The 20,368-nt window shown below is 37.4% G+C and overlaps 1 protein-coding gene across 13 annotated transcripts in view; it reads right to left on the bottom strand.

Annotated features, from left to right (window-relative positions):
* Window positions 1-8,770: 8,770 nt before the first annotated feature.
* Window positions 8,771-20,368, bottom strand: part of ZPLD1 (zona pellucida like domain containing 1) — a 539,338-nt gene continuing 527,740 nt past the window's right edge. For all 13 annotated transcript variants that reach the window (XM_042999205.1, XM_042999207.1, XM_042999203.1 and 10 more), the window contains 4 exons: window positions 17,489-17,660; window positions 16,073-16,181; window positions 10,698-10,727; window positions 8,771-10,280 (listed from right to left, as the gene is read on the bottom strand). In XM_042999205.1, coding sequence (XP_042855139.1) covers window positions 10,105-10,280; window positions 10,698-10,727; window positions 16,073-16,181; window positions 17,489-17,660 — 487 coding nt within the window. In that variant the 3' untranslated portion in view covers window positions 8,771-10,104. The remainder of the gene's footprint in view (window positions 10,281-10,697; window positions 10,728-16,072; window positions 16,182-17,488; window positions 17,661-20,368) is intronic.

Raw genomic sequence — 20,368 nt, 5'->3', positions numbered from 1 at the left:
TATATGTCAGTCGCTGAATAAGCAACTTAAACTCATGTATTCTTCAGAACTACTTGTGAAGGTAAGTAGAATTATGTTTCACACTGTACACGTGAGGAAACTACAAGGTATGTTTCAGGGAAAAGACTCAAACCCAGGTAGGTTGATTCGCAAGCCATACTTTTAACCTCCCACCACTATACAGATATAGAAACAAACAAAGAAGTTAGAAGTCATAACAATGGCAAAGAGCAGAAGCAATAGTCAGGAGAAATCAGGCAAGGTGGAAGGTCTAATATCTACTGAGTGCCAGGCCTTTACACAGATTGTCCCCAGTCCTCAAATTAACCCTATTAATTAATTAAAGAATGAGGCCATTAGACTGAGGTGGCTCTATTGCGCTGGAGGCCAAACTGAGAGAACCAAAATCCAACTCGGTAAATGCGTCAAGGTAATGAAATCGAAATGCTGAGGACAACCAATCACAAACAGCCAGCTAGGCTTTAAGCTACAGCCAAGAAATCATTTCCTTTCTTTGCTTCTGCCTTTTCTTTACAGAAGTCTTTCCCCTGGCTCCTGTTGGCAAAATGTTCCAACCACTTCCAGTTTGGTATTGCCCGATTCAAATGACTCAAGCTGAAATGAACTCTTAAAATTTTTAACATGCCTCACTGTATCTTTTAACATCCCCAAAAGTTGATGTGAGTATCTTCTCTTCATAGATAAGGAAGGTGAAGTTCAAAGAAGCCAAATGACTTCCACAAAGTCATGCAGCTAACAAATGATAGACCTATAATTCAAATCAGGTCTGATCCCCAAGCACATTTTCTTTCTATTACACAATATTGCCAGAGACCAAATTTATACAGTCTAGATAACAGATATTTTCCATGTACAGGAGCAGTCTCTGTCTCTAAGAGATGTGGAACAGACAGCAGAAGAATTCTAGTACTCATATGTCTTTGATCAAAGAACAGTCTTTCTCTAATTGGAAAGTTCATCCCCTGTATCTAAGCATATAAATGACTGCCTCCAGAGAATATACAAGGAAGTATGAAAGAGAAAGTACACACCTGTCCAGGTCATCTGAATCAGCCCTGGTGATCAGTAAGTGAAAGTGTAATCAATTATATTTCCAGTTCTAGACACTAAAGTAGCATGACTCCTTTCTATAATATGCACATGATGCCACATATCTACGGTGATCTCTTTTCAGCTCTCTGGAATTGCCTTCAGTCTTATTCTAGAGGTATGGTTCCCAAACTTCAGCATGCAGCAGAATCAACTGGAGAGCTTCCTAAGCAGAAAATATGGGGCTCCACCCCCAGAGTTTCTGCTTGAGTCGGTCTAGATTGGGTCCTGAGAAGCTGCATTTGCAACAAGTTCCCAGGTAAGACTGATGATTCTAGTTGGAGACCATACTTTAAGGACTATTCGTTTCTAATTCATTTATCTTTAATACAGACCAATATTGGCCATAACATGATACCAGGAATGAGCAATCTACTTAAAAAGCAAAGGGTTCAATTCCTTGACTCTAAGGACCCCAGGAAGCTTTCAGTACTGATTTGTAGAGCTTCTGCATTTCATACTGAGCTTCACATTTTCCCTGAACACAGAAAGCACATATATAGATGACAATTCAGATCAAAGGTAAAAAAAAAAAATAATGCTTGTACCTTTGCAGCTTATGTATAGGTCCTCAAAACTCTATTTTGTCAGGGTGCCTGGGTGGTTCAGATGGTTTACCATCCTACTCTTGATCTCAGCTCAGGGTCATGAGTTCAAGCTCCATGCTGGGTGTGAAGCCTACTTAAAAACAAAAACAAAACAAAACAAACAAACAAAACTCTATTTTTTCCTACAAGGTTTAGATTCCTTGGGTTAGCCCTGATAATCAATATAATCTGGAAAGTTTCACCTTAACAATATTTTTGGACTTGTTCATTTTTCTGTCAATAATCAGATAGAAATAAGGTTTTGCTCATGTTTTGCAGATGATTTTTTTAATAATTTTCATAGCTTCACTGTGAACATTAGACTTTTATAGTTATCAGAGCTCAGCTAGGGAAAGCTATGACTGTTTCATTTTGACAGTTCCTTTGGAACAATTATTTAATGTGAGTATTATTTAAATGTGAGAGTGGAATGAATATATCCTGGTGTGGTTTTTAAAATTTAGTCTCAACATCTTATCTTCTATCTACATTTAAGATAGCACATTATTCTTTACTTCTTGCCTTCCATTTAGAGTTAGCAAGGAGTTTAGATATTGGGGGAAGTAATTTAGGCTGAAGAGCAAAAGATACACATTTATGTGCTATCCTTGGCTCTGTTATTCCCTTAATCCCATCTGAAGAAAGAAAAATGTTGATTTTAAGTTGAGGCAAAATATGATATCTTTTGAACAGTACAGTTGACAATTTAGGAAAAACCACAGTCTTTAAGGCATTATTTCAAAACCTCTGGGTATGTATAAAGTTAGTTTCACTGGGTGCCATTTGAGCAAAGATCCACTGTTGAGAAAAAAATTTAACTTAAAGAGTTAATAAGTTAATGGAGGAAAGCCACTGCAACCTTTTTCCTCAGATCTGTAGGAATTCAGGCTTTATATTTATAATGAATTTCTGTCCACCCATTCTCAGGAATACTTAATAGGCAATGGAAGAAATATGAAGTGTCGACAAAGCAATTATCACTGTTCTGAAGGGGAGATGGGGTGAGGTGAAAATGCATAGAGAATAGTTATTTGTTTACTTCGAAATATGGGTAGTGTTCAGCTGAAGGGGGATATCCTGAGAATTTCTGTATGTTTTTCATACGCTATTTCTCTCAAGAATCGACAAGCAGCGGCGTTATACTCATTCTGGAAATTGCCTCTATGTTCAAATAGCATTCACTACATGCAGCTTTTCTCAGATCTAAAGGGCAAGGGGAAAACAGATTATTTGTAAAATAAAAACATAACACTGGCATGGATATTTTTTTTTTCCTCAGGGTGAGAGGGAAAATGCCTGGATCTTGTTTTCAAACATTCCAGCCATCAACTCCAGACAGCATGGACAAACATAATTTTCATTGTTGACATAATGAAGATGATGATGCTTTTCAACCATTTCCCAGAGCATAAACTCATTTTCAGTGTGAGCCCGGCTGACCACAACGGATGCTAGTGATGTGGGAAAAACAAATGCACAAATGAAAAACAATGAGTTAGATAGTTCATTCATTGCTGTCAATAGAAGCCAGAGTTCCCCCAAATCTGCTTGGTATCTGCCTTTGTATAATCTAAAGTGCATTGCAGACCATTTGCATATTGAGTAAAATGTTAAAATTAACAATTGAATAAAATGTTAGGCATAAGCAAGGCAGTTACATTCTCACTATCTCTCAGAAAGTTTTGGGCTTTTTTTCTTCATGTGTCTGCTTATTAAATTAGGTACAAAGATTTTTTTTTCAGTAGCTGAAACTAAATAAAGTTGAGAATTGATGCAATTATCTCAATAATATACTCACTTTCCTTAACTTTTAAATTATTAGACAACCAAAATTACTTTTGGTTTAAATGACATGGATAGTTGCTTTAAAAAAGAAAACATGATAGAGAGTCTCATAAGAAGACTCGTAACAAAACCAATTATTTTTTTCTTACTGGCCTTAGTTAACATTTCTATCAATTTCCTTCCTGTCTTTTTCTGTGTGAGCTCATATTATAGATATGGTCCTGTACGCTGTTTTTGGTTGTTTTTTTTTTTTCATATTATAGCATTTTCTTATTTGGTAAAGGTTTTTTATAACTAATTTTCAGTGTCTACATATCCTTATATCACAGAAAAGTACCACAATACATCTAAGATTTCTGCATGTGGGATCACTTAACTAACATATAATACTTTTTTTATTAAAAATAACAGTGATAAATATCCCTGTACATAAATCAATGTAGTTAATATTTTAAGACTGTGAGTAAATAATGACATTATTTGAGTAACATAGGTTTAAGTCAGATCCTCTGATAACTCTGGGCACGTGGAGACCCATGATACATTTCCCAGGCACCCTTGCTAGTACTGTGACTATGTGACTGAGTTCTGGCCGGTGGAATAAGAAAGTGTCCTGTGGCAGCTTCCAGGAGACTGCTTTACACTACTGATGCTATATGCCCTTTGCTTCTATTTTTGGCCATTTCTCCATTTTGGATCATGGGATAAGGGCTACAGTCAAGAATGGTGGAGAGTGAAATGAGAGGAATTCTCATTACGTATCCATTGACAAACTGGAAAAAAGCATTACAGTTTTGATAAATCTTTTGATGAGAGATAGTGAATCACCTTTGTTCTCTATTATTCTATTTTAGTGTGATGGTGATGCCATCTAAAATACTCTATTTTAGAGTGAGGGTGATGCCCCCCCAAAATAACATGATTTATCCCTATAGGATTTAAGGGAGATTCCTGGGTTCTCTTTCTCTCCTGGTGCCCAGAGAGAGCACTCTGCATTATTCTCTGCCATCTCATTCTGGCAACAGCAAAATATATGTTAGCAAAACAATATGTTTTTAAAGAGCAGATCATTTCCAATTCCCAAGTGGTAAATAATTTCTAAAAAGTACTATATTCTATCTCGAGTTATTTTTCATTTTAGTCAATAGTTCACTACTGTAAAAAAAAAAAAGTTACAAACTACATACAAGAGGAGAAATAGCTTAAGGACCTGTTTAACTTTGAGGCAAAGTTGCATGAAATTGTCAAGCCACAACTCTCCCAGGATCTTCCAGTGTTAGTTGATTAGCCAAACCAGCAGGACTATTCAGTAATGGATTCTGCTTTGGGCAATGCTAATAGAGCTATACCCCTGACGGAAACTAACCTCAAAATTTGGGCCACATTGACTTTCACTAAACATATAATGATGACGCTTCACTTTTCAACGTAAAAAGGGAAACGGAAAATTGAGGTAATTATGTTGGCAATTTAAATAAAACAGAAAATATCCAGATACTTGAGTAAGGGGAATTGGAGCTTTGAACTATGTAGATAATCTGAGCTCTCAATTTCATTTTTTCAAGAACACAAAGAAAATAAAGTTTCCTGACCAGAGATTTCCAAATCTCATGTCTAGAAGGCCCCAAACCAATTCACTCCCTGCTATCTCAGCAAAAACTGGCATTAACCAAGGCTATTTTTTTTTAGTTCTTCTGTGTTAATTCAAATTTGTAGAGACTGATGCTGTTTACCAACAAGCAATCAGGCAAGAGAGTCTCACAAACACAAAAATGTAACATGTTGATCCAGTTTCCACTTCCTCTGAGCCTTTGGAGGAAATGGACCACCATCATGAGAAATGTGGGTAACATCTACCAAACATTCTCCTTTGGTCTCCTATTAGTGACTTCCTTCCCACTAAGAAGGTGCCTCTCCTCCCAGCATCCAGCACTTCCTTTGTTGCATTTGCCCTCAATATCTCTGCTTTGCAGTTTTATGTTCTTCAGGGCTTCTGGCCTATTGTCACTGCTGATGTCGTCACCCACTCTGCACCAGGGCCAGCCCTGCGGGATATGGTTCCATCAGTGCTTTGATGCCAAGCCTCCTCCTGCCCTGTTTCTCCTGATGTATATGATAATTTGGCATGAGGAGTTCATCACTGCCCACCTACTCGTGGCCCTATCTTTTCTCTGATCCATATTGTTAGCTAATATAAAAGAGGACCTCTCTGCTCATAAGTTTCTACCTCTAGACATTAAGTGTTTCAAAATCATTTCAGTCGTAGATTGCCAAATTGTTGTAACATTTTTGTTTATTCATTCCCTTACTGTTATTAGATTGGTTAGGACTTCTGGTTTTCAGCAGTGTGAGACATACTGATGGTGTGTTTACAAGTTTACCATCTGTGATGTTCATTTTGTGTCAACTTGACTGGGTCACAGGTTGCCAGACATTAGGTCAAACATTATTCTGGGTGTGTCTATGACGTGTTTCTGGATGACACTAACGTTTGAATAAATGAGCAAAGCAGACTGCCCTCCCTGATGTGGGTGATTCGCATGTAGTCATTTGAAAGTCTGGCTAGAACAAAAAAGCTGAAAAGACCTCCTGTGACCAGGAGAGGATCCCTTCCAACCTAACTGCTTTCAACCTGGGACATTGGTTCATTCCTGGCTTTGGAATTAAACTGAAATAATAGCTCTTCTTGGGTCTTAAGCTTGCTAGCTTTCAGACTGGAAATACACCATCAGCTCTCCTCATTCTCAAGCCTCTGGACCCAGGCTGGAACTACACCTCCAGCTCCACTGGGCCTTGCTGCCTGCAAATCTTGAGACTTGTCAGCCTCCCGAATTGTGCACACTACTTCCTTAAAATACACCTCTTCATATACAGTACATATAGCCCATTAGTTCCTTTTCTCTGGAAAGCCCTAATACCATAGGTAACCCTGATATTTGTTTTCTTTACTACCCAACTACATTCTTTTCTAAATTACATATTTGGATTGTTTTATATTAAATGTCTCTCACTTGTAAATAATTGATGAACCTCATCTCAAAAGCAATTGATCTGTGATCAGCTTGCTTTTTTCCTTATAAATATGGAATGAAAGCCAATGTGTGCTAGCCTAACAGCCTCCACAGTCATAATAGAAGGCTCTCCACCATGTTATAATTCTCTCCTGCCAAGTTCTCTAGAAATCTCTGAAACTATGCCTCATATATGTTCACAAACAATTGTCCCCCATGGACTTCTCCTGCTCTTTTCTCACTTCTAGAAGTTTACTATCTTATATTTTCCACAGCTGACAATGTCTCTTCATGAACCACCATTTCTGCGATGCTCCCAAAGTTAAGTGCCAGCACTCAAGGCCCCAGAGTAGCACTCACTTCTGTAAGATTAGATTCTGAGTCAGGAAAAGCTCTTTTCAACTCTGTGTCACTTTCCCAAACAAGGGACGACAGCCAGGCCCTGATGGAGCTGTCATGACAGCCTGTGAAACTCTGGGCAGATGAATACTTGTCCTTCCAGTCCTTACTCTCCCCTCAAAGTTTTAAAAATTATAGGCTCAGTTTTAGTCAGTGTTCACATGCAAGGTAAAGAACGCTTTTTTACTGTCAGCTGATCTCTGGGATATGTCTCCTGAGATGGAGACAGAGCCGTAACCAGGGAGCTCAATATGGAGAGAGCAAGCTTCATCTAGCTTCAGAGATCAACGCCCTTCCCTGTTGCGTTAGGTGGCTTAAGTTCAATATTTCTTAATGTTTTTGAAAGCAGGAAGAGAATGTTGAGGGTAGGAAAGAGAAATATCTTTAAAAAAACCAGGTGACTATTTTAAAGATATTCATTTACAATCATTTTATTAAACAATCACCTTTTACATGTCATCAGACCTTACCCCTGAAGTGCAAAAAAACAGTTTGAGGTATTAAAACTGAAGGAACATTTGCACATATTTCGTAAGGTTTTCACACTATAGTAACCAAAATATTCAGTGTAACTAAATACTACACATAACAGCAGGTTGAGAAGAACAAAGCTGCATAAAACAAACCCAGTTCGTCTCATTATAGCTCTGAGCCTCTCATTTATGATGAAAGGATGGCAAAAAGAAGTAATGTGAGATGTAAGTTGCTTACAAAATGATATGTCCATTATTCAGTTTTTAAAAGTGGTATATGGAATGTAAAAGGGCAACACCTGAAACAGCAGCCATCCCTAAAGCACAAAAATCAAACTGACAAACTGGTTTCAATGACAGTATTCTGTGCACAGGATTTAATACTCAGATTAATAGCAATTCACTTAAAGTATCTGAAATAGATTTACTAGACTATTTTAGCACTATTCATGTACACATACAAGGTCACATAAGTAGCATGCATGGTCCATACATTTTTTTCTGTAGGAGTTTTCCCTTTAAAGTAGAAAATAAATTTTTACACAGATCAAAGTTCAGAATGGTCACTTCAAAGTGATCTTGAAGAAACAAAGGGAAGAGGAGATTGCTTTTTTAAGTGTTAGACTTTTTCATATTGATTAAATTATCTGAAGACTTTCCAGATCCCATTTCACTTTGTGTCTATACCTTGAAAGAGAAAGTTGAGGCAATCCGATAACTAATAATTATAATATAAACACTTCTGGTCTGTTGAGGCAATTGGAGACAAGATGTATTTTGATTTGATGATTGATTTAATTACTAATTTTAGAGCACAGGTACTTCATTTGAAACAAATTTAAAATTGTATAGTGATTTGCATATAATATAGTAAATTAAGTCGTGAATAATGGGTCACAAATGTGGAACAGAAATTAGTCTCTTTTTTTTTAATTTTTTTTTTAACATTTATTTATTTTTGAGACAGAGAAAGACAGAGCATGGATGGGGGAGGGTCAGAGAGAGGGGGACACAGAATCTGAAACAGGCTCTGGGCTCCGAGCTGTCAGCACAGAGCCCCACGTGGGGCTCGAACTCACGGACCGTGAGATCATGACCTGAGCTGAAGTCAGATGCTTAACCGACTGAGCCACCCAGGCGCCCCCAGAAATTAGTCTCTACAGCAGTTGTTATGGTTAACATAGCACTTGTAGTAGCCACACATGCTAGGTTTTTAAATTATTACTTTTTTAAGGTTTATTTATTTTTGAGAGAGAGACAGAACACAAGCGGGGGAGGGGCAGAGAGAGAGGGAGACACAGAATCTGAAGCAGTCCCCAGGCTCTGAGTTGTCAGCACAGAGCCCAACGTGGGGCTCGAACTCACAGACTGCGAGATCATGACCTGAGCCGAAGTTGGACGTTCACCTGACTGAGCCACCCAGGTGCCCCCACACATGCGAGGCTTTGATGCCCGTCACTGAATTGTTCTATTCAGTTGTGTGAATAGACTGAACAAAGAGAAGGATGATTTTTTGGTAAGAACAGAGGCTGCTTAATACGTGGCTTTTAAACATTTTTTTGAAAAACTGACAAAGGATCACAACTTCTTGCAGTTTACTATTACAGGAAAATACTGTTTATTCCATGGCCATCATGACACTTTCAAGAAGACACCTTAAAAAGTAGGGCTCTTCCAGATTATTTGCTTTGCTAGCATCAGAAATTTGTGGGAAAGGGACATTTTTTTCATAGAGACTCAACAATGTTCTGCAAAACACACTTACCCTGTTTACTCTTTGTCATAGGGACAAAAGGAAACTAGGTTGCTAAAAACCCCATGGGAACATTATGCTTATGTATGAGGACAATGTCCACTCCCACAACTATGGTTTGTTTTCCCATGCAATGGCTCTTGAATGAAGAATGATCTCTGCAGCTGCCTCACTGCTGGAAGCACAGCTGCAAATGCAGCTGACTTGTTTACCTGGGAGGAAAGTGAACTTGTGCTGACGTTCTCAGTGAACCAGGAGAAAACTGAGCACAGCCACTCCCATGTAAATGAATAATGACCTAGGGTCACTTGGTTTCCTTTAGAGGTTAACAACTATTTTTACATTCTGCTACACAAGTAGGTGCTCCAGGTAAGACACATTTCCTGAGTTTGTTTGTTTGTTTGTTTTTTAAATGAATGTCATCAGACATGGAAATCGGCCAAAAACTCAGGTCACAGAAAGAGTAATTAAATCTCAGGTGTCCAAATCGACCAGTCCAATTAAAACATATCCCCAAGCTGGAATTATCCGGAATAAAAAAAACAAATAAAAAAGTAACTTTCAATTTAGGACCACATAAACAATCTAAATGCCAGCACACTGGGTATAAATGCTTAGGGGGAAAAATGCAACAAATGTATATTTTTTCTATGCCCACCTTTTATCTCTATAACAACCAATTATCAAAAGAAAATTGAAATAAAATGAAATATGACTGATCCTGTAAGATCTGAGTCCTGAATATGGTTGGCTTGTTGTCATTCTACCCATTGGTGCCATACAAATAGGGCTGACCACATACTTACGCGACGAGAACAATACCACCCAAATTCTTTCACTATCATCATGCTGACGAACTACACTGTGAAATCTATCAAACCTACAAATATCAAATGCTGGCTGGCATTCAATTTGGATGAAAACACTGACTGCAGTAACACAGGGTATAGTCAGTGAGTCCTCCTGAGAGAAGGGACCTGTTAAAGTCAGTCAAAGACTGGGTTTCTTATGCCATTCAACACCAGACTGGTGGGTGCCTTCCTGTATAGAAGGGCCAGTGAGCACAGGAGAAGGGAAAAGCTCATCACTCCCAGGATGACCATTCCTGATATCAGTGCACTGGTGATGGCATTCAGCTGGAAGGGAGGTTCCCTTGGAGAACCTGCAAGCACAACACAAACAGTGGGAAGGTCCACTGTCAGATTTATCTCACTTCATCCCAATTTATACCTGCAAAACATCTGTCATTACGATCTTGCAAAGTAACAGCATGACAATGATTCATGCTACAATCTATTTGACTATAATTCAATCCAACAACCAAAGGATTACGTGGGTTAGAAGTCAGGTATCCCCTGAGCAGTCAAAAACAAAATCATCTATAAAATGCTATAAAAATTGACCAACAGGTCACATATGAGTCCAGAAATCCTCAGTGAACTATTATTTAAAATATAAAAACTTGTAAAACCAGAACTCATTATATTTCATCGTTTAGAGTTGTGCAACTGATCATCAAAAAATACTTAAAAATTTTTTAAATCATACTTTTATTTTCAATATATGTTTGTTATCTTACCAAGCTGTGAATTGTTGGTTGGAGTCTCATCTGGAGGAGAAAAGAAAAAGGAAAGCAATATTGTATCTTTAAATATTTACCTAGGTTTATTATAATTATGTGATTACTTTTTACCTACATGTGCCCTTCCCTTCACCCACAAGCCTCATGGGTAAGGCAATAATGAGAATCTTCCGAAACAATTCTGTTTTCACATTTTCTGTTTCACGTGTCCAAGATTTTATTATCTATCCATTCCCCAGGCCCACACCCTGCCACTGCCCCAGGCATACAAGGAGAATCACAAAATATACTGTACTGTATTTTTTCTTGCCAACTTTTGCTTCATCATTATCTCTTTAGTCAGGTTAGTGGGGGCAGTAATTGTTAACAGCTATTACAGTTTTTATAGCCCTATAACCTGCCATTTGTTATTCTGTTTTAGAGAAGTATTCATTATTTAGTGCCACTTTATTTTAAGCATTGCCAATTTGCCCATCATAATCTGCAAAAACATCATTTTAAGTTCCAAGAAGATAAATTCGCACTTGATAACTAAATGAAAGGAAAACATGACTCCTAAGCTTGAGTTGTAGGGTTTTGTTTTTTTTTTGTATCTGTTAAGTAAAAGATCAAAGCTGTTGATTTTTTACTCACCCCTGGCAAACATAATAATAGATGGAATGAATGCATTCACCTGGCTTCCCAACTTGTGTTACCCATTTTGTAATCATATAGCCATTAACCCCTGATCCTGTACAATGTAGTGGATTTCATTTCTGTCCTTAAACATTTGGGTGCGTATGTGTCTGTGAGTGTCCGTTATTTGAACCATAAAAGGTGTGCAGTTGCCGGTTTGATTTTGGAGGATAAATATTATTACAATGAACATGTGTGTAATTCCAGAAAGTTTACAAAGTGCTGTTTCATATGTCATCACATTTTGTCCTCATAACAGCCATATGGTTTAGATATTATTGCTGCCCCCATTTTACAGAAGAAGAAACTTCCATCTGTCACAGCCTCTGTGATAAGGTAAGCATATGTTTAAATAAAATTTCAATTTCAGAATCCTTTTCCTAAAATCATATAAACTAGCCAAGTATGGAGAATATTTTTAGTTATAAAGATGAATAACTCAGGCTATATGAAACTCCAAGATTAGTATTTGAAACAATTGATTGGAAGAACCTGGTGTGATATTTATAAGCTATCTGATGCCATTTCTTTTAAGACATATGAGTCTTGGCATAAATGATGATTCTGCTGTTGAGTCTGAAGTGCAATGCCCTGAATTAATAGAATTCTCATTTATAGCATTCTTTAGAATGGTGCAGTGTACCACTATAGGACAAAAGGGGGGAGGGGGGCAGCATAAATTTTCATAATAGGGACACCCTTAGGAAAACCCTAATCTCCAACCCACACTACTTTATAAAGACATTGTTTCTCATGGAAATGGATAAAATGAATGAACTGTGAACAATTCTTCCAAAATATATGCATGCTCCCTTTCCAAGACAAGCTGCCTCACTGAAACATGGAAGAGAATATATAATGATCTAAAATTCCTTTTTCAAAGATATTCATTGTTTATAAATCACATTTACTTGCTTTTAATTTTTTTTAAAGAATAGAGAGCTCCATCCTCCTATGTGTCCCAAGTTAGGCGACCAAGTTAGGTGATCCTAGGACTGGATGCCCCTACTATTTTCTGCATCCTGAAGTTAATAAAAGAAGTCAGGATATCCTCCTTCTCTCCCACATTACCACCAACACTTCCGGAAGAACAATAAATATCCCAGGTGCCACTCGTGAGGACTGGGCTGTGGACAAAATCTTCACCTGAGACAAAATGTCAAATGAGTCCTACCAGCTACAGGTTCCAAGATGCTGAAAAACCAAAAGCATCCTACCTCTGGCAGATGACTAAAATCAAAGCATGTAATATTTGAATATTATTCGGAATTGTATTCAATAGTGGATAAAGGTATCTGGTTGCTGTTTCCACTATCCATCAATTTCCCATCTACTGAAGTTTGATCTAGCTCCAAAAGGGAGGTAGACATTTTCCAGGAGATTTTTTTCAACACAAACTCTGTTTTTTTTCTCTCACACCCATTTGGTCTTACCATATACATATATGCTAAAAGAAACATCCTGGAATTAAAACAGATTGGAGTACTAAACTTGGTGGACTCTTCAAAAAACATACAGCTAGCTGAGGACCCACAGGAAGAAAGTGAGGGCAGCAATACCACAGCTGTTTGAAAGCCAGAAGTAGAAGATAAATTGTTTTTCTCTGCTTTTCTCTCATATAAGTAGTAGAAATAAATGGAAAAAGTAAATATCAGTGTGAGATATACACCGAATAAATATTTTTCCTTTCTTAGCACAAGCAAACTATTTTTTTAATCTTCAACTACCTTTGTGGTAAAATGGACCATATATTTCAAATTTAGAACCTCCAAATTTTGTACCTTCCATTGTGTCATGTTTGTTAATAGTCTATCTCTACCTTTGAATGCTAAGATACCTGAGAGCAAAGACTGTGGCCTGTTCTCTGGGGGTATTCCCAGTTCCTAGCAGAGTGCCTGTCCCATGTGGAGGCTTGAATGAATTATTAACTCCCCATAAAACTCAATGACACAAGTTGAATAGCGTGGCTTGGACTTCCCCATCAGAATTTATGTAATAAAACAATTAGGTACTACTGTGTTCCAGTGCTTGCACTTGTGAATTTCCAGAATTGTTCCCCATGATAAGCATTTCCCTACCGAATAATTTTAGCACATGGGGATGTAAAATAAGGACACTTCAGGAATTTTGAAGATTTTAAACTTTGAAAAGATGTGAATATTTTCCTAAATCAACCAACAAAAGGATTAACAATGTTAAGTAAGTATAAGCAGAATGTCTGATTCATTAAAACAAAAGTATTGTGCTTTAACAACTTATTAAACCTGACATAAGTCAGTTGTCTAGGGGAAAGGAGTGGTTCAATGAGTAAACAAAGCAAAAATCCCCAAGTACCAGAGAGCTTTGAAGAGAGCAAATCAAGCCTGAAATTGGACTTGTCTATATAAAACCCGCCACAGGATCTAGAGAGATAAATTCTAGCTGACCTAAGTTAAAAATGAGGTGAAACTGAGAAAAGAAGGTAGCCCTGGTCATTAAGCTAGACATGAAGTTCACATAGGATTTTCCTGTGGATGAATATGGCTTGATTTCTGAGTTCTGTGTTTATATAGAATTTAAAATAATATTTTTTGCTTGGATACCGTAAGTATCATAATGTGAACACGGTCATATATGGCCCTCTAGACAGTGAGGCCACCATGATTGCCCTCAAATGAGCACCGTCCTACGACCATTTATCAAAATTATAAAAAATAAATCTACAGAGAGTGACAGAGGAATGAAGGGCATCTGGCAGGTTTGAACATGATCCTTTGGGGGCTTTGCCAATGAAGAGACCAGGGTGACTAAGACAAAACTATTCTGTGAGAAAATGAATATTATCCTTAAGGTGGAAATAGGTTGAAATTGGAAGAGAAGAAATCCAGACACGATATCAGAGACATTGTGATCAAGGCATTAACTCTTTGAGGTTTTATCATAGATAGTTTGGGCAACTGAATATGATTTAGGTGAAACCTACCAAACCTGTCTAGCTGTTAGCTATGGTAGAATTAGAAACTTCTACTCGGTAATCTTTACTGGGACTTGGGAGCCTTAGAAACATTCGTCTTTATAAGAACATATCTTACACTAACAAATTATTTAAACTTTGTAATATTTATATTTGTTTTGGCCCAGGTAAGAAGGAAGCAAGGAGGCTAATAAAGAGGAAAAGCCATTTACTCAACATGGGCAGAGAAATGTCGCTTTCAAGATTTTTTTTTCTTCTACAAAACTAACACTAGATATGTTCCATAGAAATAAAAACATTTCTTATTGTGCCTTCCCAAAAGCATTCCTAATTATTGGCAACAAGAGTTGAGTTTCCATGTAGTGTAATTCTATGAACTATTTCTGACAGCTAGATAAGAATTGGGACTTTCATAAACCACAAACCAGTCATTTTCAAACCATTGAAAACACATACCAAACTTCAGGGAGTGCAGACTAAGTTTGAAATTTCATATTTAATAAATTTCTGTATTATTTTAAAAAACCTATTAGCTTGTTTTTAAATAATGCTCTGCACAAACCAGAGGAGTAAATAATTCAAGAAATTGTCTAAACTTTTTAGGCCGAAACCTTATTTTCCTTAATTACCTATTTCACACAAAACTTTCTTTTCACTGTGGAACAGGATGCATGGGAGAAAAAGTAAAAATAATCTAACTGAAATACAGTAATAGCCTTATGGCTTATATAAAATTGAGAAACAATGATTAGAATATAATCCAAACCAGAATTCTGCTTTTTTTAAAGACAAATTTAGAGCTATAGAGTTAGAAATTTAAAGGCAACTTCTTCAAACCCCTCATTTTAAAGACGAAAAAACACTTGCCCCAAGAAATGGCATACAATCCCACATCACATAGCTTGTTTAGACAAAAGCTGGAGCTAGAACCAGTTCTTCTGACTTAAGTTTGTGTTGTTTACACTGCATGCCTGTTTTATCCAATTGATTCCAAATGTCCCTGGGTTCACGCGGACTTAAAGCAGTATTCCTCTGGAGAGTGTGTACACAAATACTTGTATACATGAGAATATATGTGTATAAACAGTTGTGGCTATTAGATTCATGACCATGGCAGAGTGCACTAGAAGGGATATGTAATATTCAGGATCTGGGAAGAAACAAATGGTACTAAAATTGGGCATTTTAAGAAAAGATTAATGGGACTATTTATACAGATGTAGGGAATTCACAAGAGAAAGTCAAGAAGTTCCCTGGCTTATGGGTTAAAGGGAGGGTTTCTAGTTCTGTAGAAAAGTTGGCTGGGAGGAGTTATGTGGACACTTCCATCCGCTGATAGCACTACCTACTGGCCAAGCCCAACCAAAGACCGGATGGCAAAACAGCAGATGAGTGCAATTCACGCAGGCCAGTCTTCAGGGGTAGGGAGAATGAAAAATGTCCAGCATCGTATACTTGTATACTTGTGTGTGTGTGTGTGTGTGTGTGTGTGTGTGTGTGTGTGCGCGCACTAACGCGTGCATGCGCATGTGTAAAAAGGCCAATATTGTAAAGCCAATATTGCCCTTTGTGTGAAAGTTGAGTAAACAGGAAACTACTGTGAAATTGAAGTTGCTTAGCAGTTTATCTTATTTCACAGTTAATTAGTGCTGTTTAGAAACCACTCTGAGTTCTCCTTAGAAGCCAAGTAATAAGCCATTTTGGAACAGTCTATTATTATACACAAAAGGAGGAGCGTTCTTACCACTCCGAGTAATGATGGGACCAGCAGAGAGGACTGCATTTCCAGACGTGCTCTGGGGGCTCCAAGTGGTCCTCCTCCCTGCGTCCCTCCTTTCTCTGTGGCCGCAAATCTGAGGTGTTAATGAAAACAAATGAAATTCCACACCGGCACAAAATTGGTTCTTTATGGCCATTTGGAAAGCAGATTCTTTTAGAAGAGATACCACATGTTTAATTTTATTCATTTACTTCTGTGCATTTATTTAATTACTTTGCATATAACTGCTACAGTGTTTCTTTTTCTGGCTTGGGCCACATTTCTTATTTCCTCCCGTTATAATTGTGCTTTGCCTCATTAATTTACATAGCTCAATGGTTCTCCTGAAAAAGAGCTGTGTTTATCAAAGTTTTGTACTTTTATATCTCTCAAGCCTTTAATAAATCTTTTCCTGAATTGTTGGTCAGCACAGACACAAGATAATGTGGATCCTCCATTTAACCCCATCTGATATTGCTAGTTAGGATGAAAGCAATCAATTGTGAAGAAATGCCTGAATTTGAGCATAAATAAAAACATATTAAAGCTATTTCAAATAAAAAATGTGCTTGCATTTTTTCAGGTTAATATTGATGTGACCTCAGGGGGCCTGCCAGAAATAGATTTTTTTTTTTATTCACTAGTAAATGGATCTGTATTTTAATGATGACTGTATGCAATTAAGATCCTCACCTTTTAGAACTTCTAACTTGTAATCCAAGGGATTTCTGGCCATCAGGGCCAAATCTACCTTTCCAGTGCCAGCCCTGTGCACCTTCCCAGGTTTTCCAATCATCCTCTATTCTGCTCCATGACTTTACTGAAGGCCTGGTAGTTCCCTGATTACTCTGTCTTATATGTCTGTGACTTTGGTCAATCTTTGGCATGGAGGGTCTCTCACTCTTGATTTTGCCCCTTTGTGATTCATCCATCTTCAAATCACACTTTGGGTTTTATATCTTCCATCAGACTTCCCAATCTGTCCTGTTCTATCTCTCTCACAAAGGCAAATACTGTCTCCTACTACAACCTATATGTACAATCTGCTTTTGCACCATAACATTTTTGTCTTATTTTCTTCCATTACTGTCTCCTGGTCCTCAAAGATAAGCTAAATGAGTTCAGAAAATCATGCACACATGGCTGTATTCCCAGTATTATGTGTGGCACAAAGTAGGCATTCAATAGATCTTTACTGGATGAATAAATAAATAAATCCTACTTCAAACTGACCCAAAATAGGCATTCAATAGATCTTTACTGGATGAATAAGTAAATAAATCCTACTTCAAACTGACCCAATGCATATCCGTTTTCCATATAGAAATTAGTTCCTAACACTTGATAACCCTTCAGCTTAGATCAATTTGACAATTTAGAATAAAGTTGCTAAAAACATACTGGCATAAGGAAGGGGCAGTCATCAGCTCTGCAGAGCTTGGTAACACAGTGCAGGAAGACGGTGGACATTTTCTGATTCTTGTGTTTCACAAATCGGAACACTTCAAAGGAAAACCGGCCTTGCTGGCTTCTGCCATTTTCGATGACAGTGGTCTGAGGATCTTTGTCGCAGCTATAATTTAGGGAATGTGAAAACAGGATATTACTGGAAATTACCAGCCCGCTGAAAATTATAAATTAATTTCTGCAGTATTAAGAGCTAACCAAATCATGCCATGTAACAGATATTTAATAAGAGCATAAGCTAACTCAACAAATATGCCAAGAGTGACCTAGATCAGAAAATTTAAACAGATCAATTTCTGATTATAATAGTACCATCAAATTTTAGAGGGATTATACTTTCATAAGTTTCAAAAATCCAAACAGAATAAAAGGTATATAGTGAAAAGTCTCCCTCCCATGATTGCCCTTGTCCACACCATTCCACACACATATTCGAATCTGCCAGAGGTGATCTCACTTGTTACTGCATCCTCCCAGGGTATATATGTTTAAAGCTAAAGTAATGAATTCTTATTGTTTCCTCCTTCTTAAAAAAAACAGAAGCACACTATCCACATTGTTTTGTACCTTCCCTTTTTAAAAATTTAGCACAGTATTTTAGACATTATGAATGTATAAAATGTAAATGCACATTTATAAATATGAATATTTAGCAAGCTACCTCATTCTTTTTGCACACTGTGTAGTATTCCATCACACACATGTACCAGCATTTATTTAATCAGGTACCTATTTAAGTACCTTTGCATTGTTTTGAATCTTTTGCTTTTTACAAAGAAATAATGCATAGCCTTATAATACAGTATTTTGTTTTTGTTTTTTGGGTTTTTTTAAATATGAAATTTGTTGTCAAATTGCTTTCCATACAACACCCAGAGCTCATCCCAACATGTGCCCTCCTCAATGCCCATCACCCACCCTCCCCTCCCTCCCACCCCCCATCAACCCTCAGTTTGTTCTCAGTTTTCAAGAGTCTCTTATGGTTTGGCTCCCTCCCTCTCTAACTTATTTTTTTCCCTTCCCTTCCCCCATGGTCTTCTGTTAAGTTTCTCGGGATCCAAATAAGAGTGAAATATAATACAGTATTTTGAACATAAGCAGGTTATCTGTACAATGTATCTATAGGGCCATTTAATAGATGCTGCCACATTGCCCTCTATAAATATTGTTGTATTTTGTACTTCCCAAGTAATATATGAAGAAACTCCTTATTTCCCCAGAACTATATCAACAAAGTATATGTAAAAATTTCTGGATTATTTGCTCTTGGGTAAGAAAAAGACACTATCACCATATAATTTTCATTTGCATTTTTGCCAGTGGAAATGACTATGCGCATCCTTTCATACATATTAGAGCCAACTACATTTCTTTATCTGAAAATTGTTTATGTCCTTTGCCCAAATTTCTATTTTGTTGTTGGTCTTTTCTTCCTGATTCTTCTAAGTTCTTTATGTGTGAGGAAGACTAGCTCCCGGCTTGTTATCTAAGTTGCAATTGTTTTACTTTGTTGCTCAGCCCGTGTGTGTGTGTGTGTGTGTGTGTGTGTGTGTGTGTGTGTGTATGTTCATATACACACAGAAGCTTTGTTTTTATGTTAAATTTTCAATATTTTATTGTATGGCTTTTAGTAAGGCATATCTTACCTTATTGTGCTCACTTTATTGTGCTTGCAGAGACCATGGTTCTTACGAGTTAAAGGTTGGTGCCAACCCCGCACCAAGCAGGTCTGTCGGTCCATTTTTGCAACAGCATTTGCTCACTTTATGTCTCCATGTCACATTTTGGTAATTCTCACACTATTTCAAACTTTTTCATTGTTATTATATTTGTTATGCTGATCTGTGATGTTACTATTGTAATTGTTTTGGGGCCCCCCCAAACTGTGTCCCTATAAGACAGTGAACTTAACTGGTAAGTGTGTGCTCTGACTGTTCACCCACTGGTTGTTCCCCAACCTCCCCCTCCTCCCTGTCTCTCTCCTTCTCCTCAGGCCTCCATATTCCCTGAGACACAATAATATTGAAATTAGGCCACTTAATAACCCTACAATGACCTCTAATTATTCAAGTGAAAAGAAGAGTCACACATCTCTCATTTTAAATCAAAAGCCAGAAATGATTTTGCTTAATGAGAAAGTCACGTTGAAAGCCTAGACAGACTGAAAGCTAGGCCTCTGTGACAAACAGCCAAGTTGTGAAAGCAAAGGAAAAGTTCTTGAAGGAAATTAAAAGTGCTAACCCAGTGAACACATGAATAATAGGAAAGTGAAGCAGTCTTATTGCTGATATGAAGAAAGTTTTAGTGGTCTGGAGAGAAGATCTAACCAGCCACAACATTCCTTTAAGCCAAAAGCTAATCCAGAACAAGGCCCCCTCTACAATTCTGTGAAGGCTGAAAGAGGTAAAGAAGATGAAGAAGAAAAGTTTGAAATTCGCAGAGGTTGGTTCATGAGGTTTAAAGAAAGAAGCTGACTCCATAACATAAAAGATAAATCAGCAACTGCTGACAAAGAAACTGCAGCAAGTTATCCAGAAGTTAACACAACATCCATGCTGCAGCCCATGAATCAAGGAATAATTTTGACTTTCAAGTTTTATTATTTAAGAAATACATTTTGCAAGGCTAGAGGTGCCATAGATAGTAATTCCTCTGATGGATCTGGTCAAAGTAAATTGAAATCCTGGAAAGGGTTCACCATTCTAGATGCCATTAAGAAGAGGTCAAAATATAAACATGACAGAATTTGGAAGAAATTGATTCCAACCCTCATCAATGACTTTGAGGGGTTCAAGACATCCACAGAGGAAGTGA

The sequence above is a fragment of the Panthera tigris genome, chromosome C2 (genome assembly GCF_018350195.1).
Source record: "Panthera tigris isolate Pti1 chromosome C2, P.tigris_Pti1_mat1.1, whole genome shotgun sequence".
Taxonomy (NCBI): Eukaryota; Metazoa; Chordata; class Mammalia; order Carnivora; family Felidae; genus Panthera; species Panthera tigris.
The sequence above is the reverse complement of the archived record's forward strand: the minus strand, read 5'-3'. Positions and strand labels throughout refer to the sequence as shown.